This window comes from Temnothorax longispinosus, chromosome 9 (genome assembly GCF_030848805.1).
Source record: "Temnothorax longispinosus isolate EJ_2023e chromosome 9, Tlon_JGU_v1, whole genome shotgun sequence".
NCBI lineage: Eukaryota > Metazoa > Arthropoda > Insecta > Hymenoptera > Formicidae > Temnothorax > Temnothorax longispinosus.
The window spans coordinates 6,846,279-6,858,739 of record NC_092366.1 but is presented as its reverse complement, the minus strand read 5'-3'; the positions used below and the strand labels follow the sequence as shown (position 1 = coordinate 6,858,739).

The 12,461-nt window shown below is 42.8% G+C and overlaps 1 protein-coding gene across 2 annotated transcripts; it reads left to right on the top strand.

Annotated features, from left to right (window-relative positions):
* Positions 1-35: 35 nt before the first annotated feature.
* Positions 36-12,381, top strand: LOC139819083 (hexuronate transporter). 2 transcript variants are annotated; one of them, XM_071788256.1, is made up of 10 exons: positions 36-54; positions 8,129-8,251; positions 8,453-8,576; positions 9,116-9,268; positions 9,346-9,456; positions 9,571-9,733; positions 10,102-10,303; positions 10,766-11,044; positions 11,175-11,372; positions 11,635-12,381. In XM_071788256.1, the coding sequence occupies exons 2-10, from the start codon at positions 8,146-8,148 to the stop codon at positions 11,820-11,822; spliced, it is 1,524 nt and encodes a 507-aa protein (XP_071644357.1). In that variant the 5' UTR covers positions 36-54; positions 8,129-8,145; the 3' UTR covers positions 11,823-12,381. The 2 variants fall into 2 exon arrangements, with proteins under 2 accessions (XP_071644357.1, XP_071644356.1); XM_071788255.1 differs by lacking the exon at positions 36-54 and adding an exon at positions 490-774.
* Positions 12,382-12,461: the final 80 nt, after the last annotated feature.

The following is a 12,461-nucleotide window of genomic DNA, read 5'->3' as shown; positions in this document are numbered from 1 at the left end:
GTCATCAGGAGTCGCCGGACCGTTTCGCAAGTAGCAGAGATAAAATATACAACGGTAAGATTGAGTGAAATGCCATCGAGGCCCTATAAGGTATCCATATAAATTATCTTTTAAATACGCTAAGAGATTATTACATTCTCGCGTAAGCGTCTCCAAGTACGGGCACGTTAATTATCCGGATGAAACACCCATGATACACATCTTCTGCCGCCAACGCGCGTGACTTCGCGCTCCGAAGGACTCCGCCGTTACCTACGTTTCCGCAGCGAGGCGTCTCTCCGCTCTCCCGCGTCGTTTTCTAGCAGTGATGATGTAACACGAGTAGTAAGGTGCAAGCGGTCAAGTCGCGGCGCGACCTTGAAAATCGAAGATCGAGAGTATCCCCGCCGTTGGTGGTGATGCATGATGATGGTGGTGGTGGTGGTCTCCCACCGTGGCCAAGTGTAATTGCACGTGTGTGTACACCATATCGCGAGTCCTGTCCCCTACTTCCTTCACTTACAATAGACGCACGGAAGGAAGGCCCGATCCTTGGACACTTTCTTATAAATGTACGTTGGTCACCGGCTCGCGCCTCATTTGACGCTCCACCCTCCTGCACGCGGAGGGATCGATCCGCGGGACCGTTCCGTTCTCTCGTTACTTGGTTCCTCCGGTTCTCCCTTCGTCGTCGCGCGTCACGCGGCCGATTCAGTGCCGAGAAGTGGATTTCTTCCGATCCTTTCTAAAGTTCGAGGATCTCGGCCGCGGTCTTACTCGTTAAAGGATATACTCGTGAGTACTCTCTAGCTCAAGCCCTGTCACAATTTCTGACGAAATTTTAAAGTTGAAAACGGCGATATTGTTCGCCCTTTTCAAAGACGGGCGATCAAAAGAACATGTAAGCTCCTCCGCTTGCCATTTGTTGAGAGGCGAGTGAGGAAGTAAATCGATAAAAGATAAACCGCCAAAAGAAGTTTAATATAAGGATATTGCGAGATTTCATATCTCTCTCTTTTTTATTCCGGAGATTTGGATCGAGCGCTTTTTCTAACAGCATATTGCGATATCTTGTGATATACGCAGAGTACCTTTATAAACTACTACCTTCCTTCCTTTCAATTTCTTTGATCATTCCATTCTAACAGAACATCAAGCATGAAGATCTGATAGGTCACATACTTTCACGCTAAGAGAAAACAAAACCGATTCTAAATTAGCTGGACAGCAATAACTTGAAGTTATCGTTCTCCGTAATATTCGCCGAGCCAGATTTTGACAATTGAATTGGAGCTGAACGTGATAAAGTGCGGTGAAAGTAAATCGAGTAAACGTGCGAAGGAAAGACAATACATAGGAATCTGTGCATACGTAATACAACGATATGCGAAGGATCGTATTCGCGCGGCTGTCACGTTTGTTCCGCGCTGTTTATACGACGCTAGGAATGTCAATAGGCAGGAATATAAATCCCCGCATGTATCCGTACGTGAATAATTACATTCGCGCATTTACTCGATTTTTCTATAACGAAAAGATTAACTACAATGAATTAAAATAAATCTATTATTTCTTTCAATGATTATCTATTATTCATTCAATATGATAACAAAAACCCTTGGCAATTCGTAGGTTCGAATAACGAGCAAATTTACTCTCGCTCCGTGTAATTGGAATCCGACTCGTCCTCAACTCTCGCTCTCGATCGCAATCTCGGTGGCCCCGGTGATTAATTAATTAATGTGCGAGCGCGATTATCGCCGCCGCTGCTATTCCACTGTTGTTCCGCGCTATTTGCGAGGCTCGTAACAACCGCGTTATGCCTTAGAGGCCCGTTAGATCCGCGTCCAATCCGGATGCCGACGCACGTTCTACACCCATATAATGTCCGTTCAGCCTTCAACTTAGCGCAGGTCTCTAATTAAAACCCTCCCGCGCGGCCGCTTTGTAAATAGCTTTGCGAATTGTACGATTTGCGATAGATTATACGCATCCGTATCAAATATTTCACGTGGCGTCGATCGATTGTCCTAACATTTATTTTGCGATTTCGGTCTTATTGCACTGTAGTTTCAATCTCGCAATTTTGTGAATGGTGTAGTACACGTCTAGATCTCTAGGAATAACAAATGCGCGTTTATAGGCAAAGAAAAAAAAATAAAGAAATATGCTCGTAAATGTAAACGTTCGCAACGAACGTCAATAATCAGTAAATTGTTCGTAACTAATCGAATCATCGCGGCTGATAAATGTACGTCGCATAAATCTATTCGGTATCACGTTGGATTAGTATACGTACGACTATGAATCAGCAGCCGATATGCAATAAGCAGTGACCGTTGTGAATTTGATAGATAACGTTTTACGTAATATATGTTTATTAGAAGTGAGAATCCAACGTTTTTAAATAGCTTATTAATTGATATTCATCCATAACAACTATTCCGCTTGCCTACTTTAGTTACCGGTTTTTCCTGCTACCGTAATCCCGCCTCTGATCGCGATTGGGTGTTTACGGAACCGTGTGTATGTCTGCGACTATTTGCAGAAGGCGAACGCATAGTTTACTTTATGTAATTAAATTCTATTTTATTTAGAGTGAAGAAACGAGAACTCAGATCGCGATATCGGGTACAACGTGTGTCGTGAGACGCTCGGGAATTTAATCGCCAAAAAAAAAAAACGTCGGAGATTTATATTTTTCATTTACTCTCGGTATAAAACTTTCACCGAAGAAAGGTCGCCGCCGGAGACTCGTAAGAGCCGCTTTTGCACGCTTCGCGGAACGCATCTCCCGTATAAACGACGCCGGTGTCCGTCGTCCCGCGGAATCTCTCGACTGACGCTGGAAAAAATCATTAAATCCAATCGGCCGGAAAACATGGGAAGCTGCTCCCTTTTTCCTTCCTCCCTTCTCCACCCCGGGGAAAGCGAGACGGCGAATGGCTTTTAATCGATCGACGGCGCGCGCGAACTCTCCTCTCGAGGCGATGTATAAATAATGTATCGAAAGGGAGAGCCGGGAGTTGAATCGTTGCCGTAAAAATATATACCCACGAAAATCGTCGTGCAAATGCAGGCCGCGAGACAGATTACAACGGCGCCCGGCGGATTGTCTCATTGATCATCTCGGCGAACGGAAAGATACATATCTTCAGACACACGTGCGGTTCGAATATAAGTTATTCATTCGCAATTCTAATCTCGTATTCCACGCAATTCGCTGTTTATTGTCCGCAGTTCTTCTCGTGTTGTATTCGAGCGTTATTCGAGCAGCTAGGATGCATACACCGTCTCGCCTCGATGCGCTCTTCCTTTTTTTTTTATTCTTACGCTAATTGTTGGCAACGCGTGAACGCACAGTACATAATATGGTGAGGTTCTGCGTTCTGTATCGCGAAGCGCAAAGCTGCATGAATGAGGATTATCGCGAATTTTTGAGCTATGCCAGCACACAAAAAGTATATCTACAACTACGTGCAGGTACATAGATATTTTCTAGCAGAATTTTTCGAAGCGGCGATTCTCAGTCTATCAACTGTGAAATTATAGAGGCAATGATTGGATTTTATCTGGAATCTACGAGTTTCTGAGAACGTGTAATTACGCGGTCATTTATTATCAATAAATAGTTTTTTGACGCACCCGTTCGTCTCGCTCGTCATGACGTTGCGGAACGATTTTTACCTGTCATTAAGTACCGCCTTTTAATTGGCATTGATGTAACGCGAGTTAATGGCACTTCTGAGTAATAAGATATTATAGATACGAGTTATATTTTATCACATAAATATACCCCCCTGAGATATTGCAATCATACATACAAAACAACATCATACATTTCTTTAGTTTTCTATATACACTTCGCAATTGTATAATCTGCGAAGCCACCTTCTAAAAGCAACGTTCGTTTTTTCAAGTCTCAGTTTCCATGACAATGACAAATATTGAAAAATGATTAAGCTTCTAACCAGATTCTAAAATTAGGCGTCAGACTTTTGATCACTTTATTATCGTTTTATAACATTTCGATTTCTTTTTGCAAAAAATCCAATCAATGGGATTCTTCGAAAAGAGATTCTGATAAGATATCTTCAATTCTCCGAGATGTGGAAGTTTGAAATCCGTTCAGTCAAAGATTTTAATTGTAAGAAACGATCCAAAGTAATCTGTGATTGGCAGATGATGTCACGTCTTAGTAAGAATTTTCGCGAGTTTTTTCTCCTTGAAAATATGTCTCCCCGCGCGAATTTGTTATCCGATGGATTCGCCGCGATTAATCGTGGATATACGTGTAATGTGCAATAATGCGATAATGCGCGCAACAATAACAGCATTAATTTCGCGCAATGAAGATTAATTGTATATTATACTCACCGCGCTGCATGTTGAGTTATAAAAAAAAAAAGAAAACGCTTTGCAAGATTATTAACCGTCGAACGAATGATACAAGATATAATTAGACAAAAAAAAATCATGAAAAATTGTACAGTATCGTCCGCATCAATTGATAGATAATATTCTGCGATTATTGATTTATAGATCATTAATTAAGAGTTGGTCGATTTTCAGGTTGTCACGGAGACACAATTGTGAACGACTTTTTCGTTCGAATTATTTGAAATGAGATTATGTTGCGTTAAACTTGCTTGAAGAAAACTTGGTTGAATAAAGTTATATTTAGTTCAACCAAGAAAAAAATGTTAAAATAAAAAGTTGAAATTCTTATATAAGAAGATATAGATATAGATTGTTTCGTATATAAGTAAAATCACTATAATCTTTTTATAAGAGTTTCAACTTTTTATTTCGATCTTTTTTTCTTGGTTGAACTATATAATGACTTCATTCAACCAAGTATTCTTCATTTAAATTTAACTCAATATAATCTTATTTCAAGGTTTCCACGTTAAAATTAAAGATATTTTCAAATAAAAAAATATTCTTTTTCTCTGTGCATCAACGCAGAATCAACGCAAAATTTCGATTTTCTCGGCGATATTTTTATCACCTCAGCTTTACCTCGCATCGCGGAAAGATACCGTGAAAAGATACCGCGCGTAATTTCATGTAGTACACCCGCTCATTACGACGCTATTTATGTCTATCTATCTATCTATCACCCGTCGCGCGCGACCGCGGCCAAGGATTTTTACGTTATAAATCATAGCACAATAATTTCAATAACTTCTGCCTCGCCTGCGACGATTCTCGCGTTACTGCGATGATCGGCATGTACACCGCATTTACGCCCTTCAATCACAATAGTCCGACGACAAATCACCAAGACGGATATCACCTATTCCCATTGACTAACAATAAGGCAAATAACTATGCCTCGCTTGCTTATCGTCGGCTGTATCAGCGCGCCGTTCGCGCGTGTAATTACAGCGGATTGAATTACAGATTCGCAATCCATACGTCGAGCGAGCCTCGTCGCTGACAGAGGCAGTTCCTTCAGCTCCGATCGAAACCGTTGCAAAAAAAAAAAACTAATTTGTCGGTGTAATTTAAAGCAAACATTTCGAGAGTATCGCGAGACTCGACGTCTCACTGCCAAGTTTACACCTTGTTACACCTTGGCATTCGCTACCGATCAGTTAACTATACGGAAATCGACGGACGAATTCCTCAAGCGTGTCTAATCGCGTGTTTTTTTGATGATATTGAAATGACCGTGCCATTCGAGACATTCGGCGAACGGTCACGGCTCCTTCGTCGATCTCTCCCGTTTCTTCGAAAATACCTTTGTCATCTCTCCACGTTCGCCGCTTTGTCTAGCGAAGCGTAACGGTTTTTGTTCGAGATCGATTTGCCCCTATGACGTTCTCGTTTAGCTTCGTCAGCTTCATCTTCGCCTTACGTAATTTATTAAATCAACTTACGTGCGCGACGTAAATTAAAACGGAGTAAAGTAATTAGGAAAATACAATTATGCGAAAGCCAAGGGTCAACGATTAACGAACTGGCTGACCTCATGTTTTTCTTTCCTTTTGCTTCGCGGCCGTTAAAGCGTGTTTTATCGCGACCGGCATGGGCAGCATGCAGCATTGTGTATTGTGACAAGCGTTCTGATATTAACGATATACACGAATGATAATTTTCGTTCCATCTCAACGATTTTGGTTCAAGGTAATCCGGCATGAGGCTCGGTGTCTTAAGCTTCTCGCGCGCGTGCACGAGAATACGAGCTTTTCAGTCCACGCGCTGCTCGCTGATCGTAATTACGCGATTCTCTTTCCATTCGCTTCTCTTCCGAAGACGACACTCGTGCGCGCGCGATAAAGAATGACGTCAACATAAAATTACGATAACGATGACGATCATGTAATTTCTACTGTTATGCGAGATTTCACGTGTCGGTCGTGACACGTGCGAGACCTACGCTCGTCATCTGCCTCGCCTTACTTAATGATCGTCGTTCTTAATGATCGTTGATTCTTTAACCCCAATCTTTCGCAAAGTATCACTATGACGTAAAAAACTATATAAATCTGCGACGTAGCGCAAAGTCTTTAACACAATTCAATATTTGTTACGTATCCCTCTTCGGCTGCAATGTTTGTACAACTATGTTGCCTCAATTTGTATATAGCGCATTATTATAAATTAAGTCGTCAATTGATAAACCGTATCTGCAAATACATATAGTAAAATATAGCAAAATATAGTATATATTTTTTATAATTAAAGTAATGATTCAACAACCTTTTTCCACACATCATCGTATTCTCGAAACTAAATATAACCCTCAAAGAACTCCGTCGGGTCGTTTTCGTCCACCCGAAAAATACGAGCCTGAATATCTTTTTTTATATTTTTTTGAGCCTGAAACTCATTTTTTATATTTATTATAAATTTAAAAAAAAATCACTTTTTTTCAATTTCTTTATGCTAATAACTAAAAAAAAACTATTAAAGAAAAAAAATTTTTAGAAACCAACATCACAGCTTAAAAGAGGAAAGTTCAAAGAATATCCATGAATTTTGCGGAATTTTTTGAATGATATTTAATGTTATTTATAAGTCGAAAGGCAAAAAGGACCCGACGGAGTACTTGGTGCCAAAAAGCACGGAGTCTTTTGAGGGATAACCATCCGAACACGTCATCTCATTTGTATTATACTATATATCACTTGTATTATGTATCTCAATAGTCTCAACAATCCATACTCTACAACAATCCATGTAAAGCGACAAACGCTAATCATGGAATAAAGTATTTGAAAAAAAAAATTTAACGGCGTCCGCGCATTTCGTGGCGTTACTGGCAAAAATCTTCCTAGCACGGCGATTATTTCTTACAAAGACCACCTGCATCCAATTAGACCGTTCTCCGTTTGCGTCCCGGACCCGTCCGGAGCTGGTGAACGTGTCACGCGGAACTCGTTCGCGTCTGCACTCGCTTACTTTTAGGGTCGATGCAACGTGCCGCTCTCGCGGCAATACAGCATTATACGTAAATCGTACCGGTGGAAAGACCTTGAACGATTGCCGGTACTGACCGGCGTAGCCGGCTACCTCGGCCAGGATATTGAAATTAGAATGCTTAACAGCTGTGCCGATACTGCCGATCGATCGGCGTGAATAATAAAAGCAGTTTCATAACGGCAGTCTTACCGCGCTGCGTTTCCGATCGCGGAGTCGCGTCGTACCGTACCCGTTTCGGCGATGAACGCACACGTGACAGGCGATCGGCATCTTTCATATTCATGAACGACGCGACTAGCGACTCGGCAAACGATAAGAACGGCAATTTTTCCTTCTGAAAAGATTAGACGTAATAGCGTTCTAAGAAAACTACATTACAAACCTAACTTAACGTAATAAATCAAGAATTTCTTGCTATGGGAATCCTTAAAAATAGAATTCCCAAGCGAAGCGCGCTTGAAGATGCCACTACGCTCTTGACATCTCGCAATTCAATCCATTGTAATTTATTACGTGCACGCGTGGCAACGTTTATCCGCATTCTATCCGAATAATGCAAGATCGCGGATAAAAGCGTCGATTGCGCGATGGCTGATATCTTCGCCGACGAATGCGATAACCGTAATTCTCGTCGCATGCTAATTATATAATCCTGCACGGCGTACGATCTTGCAATGTAAATGAGAAGGAATTCTTCTTCGAGATATGCATTTTTCAGGTCAAGCAATTGAAGCAATGTTTCGCTCGGTCATGCAAAAATTGTCATTTCTCTACAAGCCTTACGCATTGGCTATAGTGTCGCTCGGCTATGTTCTGGCAGAATTGGGTCACTTTCTGATAGGTAAGTCTCAACCGCATCCTTTGTATTTCTTCATGAATCTAATTTATGCGCGCATTAGTCGACAAGTTTGACTGATTGTGTACATTAATCGACATTATGCGATAATATTTTCGTTATCAGAATTTGATTCTTTCACCTGCGACGTGTCGCTAATTTAACACATATCTTTTTTATTAAACGACATCTGATTTCCCTGGCAAGGTGTGACGAGCAAAGCGATCGCCGAGGTCCTGCACTACGGCGACATAGCCTGCCAATTTAATTCGACGACGCTGACGGTGGCCGAGCTTCCGGTGAAATGCGAAGTCGCGAAGAATTCCACGCAGTGAGTCTCGCTAGTCGTTAATGCCACCTACTCCAGAAAGTCCCAGCTGGGAATACGTCCCGCCGGGAGAATCGCGCGTAACTGTAAGCGCAATTATAGTTTAGATTGCCGTTTCCTCCCGCGACAACTCGATTTCCTTGTAGGTGATTGATTCACCGCGCGCGACTTAATACCGCTAAGTCACGCGTCGAGAATGAAACGAGATATACTGTTACGAGATCATCGCGAGAGGACACGCGACGCCGCGCCGCCGCGACCGCGATTGAACGAAAGCCGTCGTTTATATGTCGTTAACGTTCCGGAAAAACTACTAATTGCAGGTGCCGCGAATAATTTTTTTTCGCGTGATTCACGATACGAGAAGAATCCTCGTGTAAACGAATTGTATGCGATTTGCACGGTGATCGCACGGGCAAATCGATCATCGATCACACGGATCGAGGTCTTGCGCTGCACAGCGACGCAGCAATTATCGCGTTCGTCATCGCGCCGCGCTTACCGCTCGATCCGCTCGTACAACGCGCTCTTTGTTGCCGCAGCTGTGGATCCCTGGAACTGAATGGATCTTATTACTGCGAGTGGAATTACAATGGCCTCGGTATGGACTATCAAATCTTGGCGGGGCCCAGCTTCATCGCGGTCTACACGATCGTGGGTATCATCTTGGGCGTCGCGGCTGATAGATACAACAGGTAGGCCGGTCGAATCAATTTAATTACGCGTGTCGAGCTTTTGCTATACCTTTGACGTTCTTTTTCTCTCGTTCTAGAGTGAGGATGTTGACGGTCTGCACTCTGGTATTTGGCATCGCGATCATCCTGAGCGGGGCTGTGATGGAATACTGGCAGCTCGTTATTTTGCGAATGGTCCACGCGGCGGGGTAAGTCCTGGGTAATAACCAACAGCGCTTCCGCTTCCACTTCCGGCCGTTCGCTCGCAAAACGAATCGATCGCGCCGCGTTATGTTACATTAAAATCCGAACGAATATTACAGGGAGGCGGGATGTAATCCGCTGGCGACTGGTCTTCTGTCAGACTGGTTCCCGGAAAAGCAGCGGGGCCTCGTCATGTCCATTTTTAATTGGGGCATTTATGGCGGTTACGGCATCGCTTTTCCGATCGGTCGCTATGTGCCTGAACTGAATGCCTGGGATCTGGTGAGTTAATATCCGATTTACATTGTCTCCTTTGCATTATATTTTCTCTCTCCCTTTTTTTGTATGGCTTTTCAAAACCAACGTGTTCCGGCGAATAATTGCTCGATATACATCCCGAGATCATTTCCGCGCGGAAGGAAAGCACAATGAAGGTCACGGTGAATTGCACCGATAGTGCTAATGAAATATTTCCGACGATGACGTGAAAGAGTACGCGTAAAAAGTTCGAATTTTTTAGGATTGAACACTAACGCAAATAATACCAACAAGGATAAATTAAACGTTAACTGAGATACAGAGACAATAAGAATTAATGTTAATTAAATTAACGATTAATGAATTAATCAGATTGAGCTGTTAATTGGCAGGGCTGGAGGGTCTGTTATTATGGAGCCGGAGTGATCAGCTTAATCATCGCCGTCCTCACCGGTCTGACGCTGACCGAGCCGGAAAGAAAAGTGGTCGGCGAGGAATCGACCAACAACGACGGGGAACAAGTGTCGGTTTGGAAAGTGCTACTACAACCGCGCATTGTTCTCTTATGCCTCGCCGCCAGCATCAGACATTGCGGTAAAGGGCAATACCTTGAAGCGAAAGGATTGAGATACATATCGAGGGTACATTAGCGATCCAATCGAGTTTGCACTAATCCGACGAATCCGCCTCGCCGTGATACTCACTCTCTTCGTCTCTTCTCTCTGAATACTTTGTCTAATAAAACTAAAATCTATGTTCGAATCTTGTCGATCTAAAGAAGGAAACGAGTTAAATCTAACAGCAGTAATTAAGCCTCTCTTCGACGTTTCGAAATGAAATTTATTCTAATTATCTGAAATTATTTTATTCGATTGTGACTAAATTTGCAAATCGTTACAAGAAGACAATTTTTGTTCTTTCGCAAAATTCCTATTGGCAAGTTTATTTCCCTCTTCGATCGAGCGATTCACTTCCAATCTATATCACAATCTTTTTCCAATCACATGCATGTGACGCTTTACGCAAACAGAATTAAATCGTCACTTTCTTTTTCAGGCGGCCTGTGCTTCGCTTACAATTGCGACTTGTACTACAGAGACTACTTTCCGGACTACGATCTCGGCTGGTGGCTTTTCGCTGTTACGATCGTTATCGGTAGTATCGGCGTCGTGGTCGGTGGGTTAGTTAGCGACAAGTTCGTGGCGAAAATGGGGATTCGTTCGCGTGTAGCGTGTTTGGCGATCAGCCAGTTAATCGCGACGCCGTTCGCATTCGGCTCGGTATACTTCAATCCTCTTTGGGCTATGATCACGCTGGCGATCTCCTATTTTTTCGGTAAGAAGCGACGTTGTGTGCGGAATTAAATGCTCTAAATCAGTTCAAACATTCGATAAGATATCGATATATATATATATTTCATACAGATCGCCTTTGAATTTAACAGTCTTGTCGTTCATGTTTGCAGCCGAAATGTGGTTCGGAATAGTGTTCGCCGTCGTGGTGGAGATCGTTCCTCTGAAGCTGCGATCGACCACCGTCGGCGTTTTCCTGTTCGTCATGAATAACATCGGTGGAAATTTACCGATTCTCGTCGAGCCTACCAGAATGTCCATCGGTTTCCGGGAATCGTTGTATATCTATTACGCTGGCGCTTACGGCATCAGTAAGTAATAAAATAGAAAATTAATTCTTATTGCTATATACCGTAAAATCGTTCGCGTTCACAATCGCTTGTGCCGTCGGGCTTTTTACAGAAGTTCCGACAATTTTTATAAAATCAAACCTTGATATTATTACCATATAAACATTGACGAATATCTACATAAACAGCTACGAAAAACGACCAGCAAAACTGCTCTCGCAAGTCTTTGATCGCGGAAGAGAGCGCGCAGTCGGACGATAGTATCATGATAATTTGTACGTAGGTTCCATTATGTTCTTCTTGACCATGTTCCTAATGGGCAGTCCCGCGGAGGTGGAGAGAAAAGTGGACAAGGAAGCACCGCCGGCATACGACAATAGCACATTCACTAACGACGATGGCCAATTGCCAACGTTGGAGTTGCCGACGTTTCCGGCGCGGCCGCCGATCTACGAACGTTCTCGGTTATGAGCCGGGAGAGGCTCTTGCTCTAAAGAGAGTAATGTAAATAGTGTCTCGAGCTCTCGAGCTATATTGGCAGGCACGAATCGCGTAGCTAAGGATTGGCAGCGTTAACCCATTAACGTCATTCGAAGATTTGTTACAACAAGATTGTCCCACGCCGCCGACGATTGATAAATTGAAATCGATACAATTGATATGTTTTCATTTACGGTGGAAGAATACCAGACGTATTTGTGAGATATTTTTTTACGTCTTTCGTCGATCGGACGTTAATGGGTTAAAGTTCCTCATGCCGAGCCCGAGACTTGCGAAATTGTGCGAGGGCGCGATTTACCAAGCGACAACTGCGATAATTAAGACCTCTGTTTTGTTTGAGCGCGGCGCGTTGAAAAACATTCACGTGCGCACGGCAGATTACGTAAGGCTCTTGATAAAGAAGTTTACGAAAAGCTTGATAAACTCCGAGAATCCTCAAGATGCGTTCTGCGTTCTTAAAATAGAAATCTGTAACGGAGAGTGTGCAGCAGGTGTAATTTTTGTAGAAAAATAAAGATCTTAGTATCTACTGAATGGAGATTAAGCAATTAGCAATCTGCTTTTAGGAACGTCTATTAGGATTGATCCAGGTGTATGATTTACGCACGC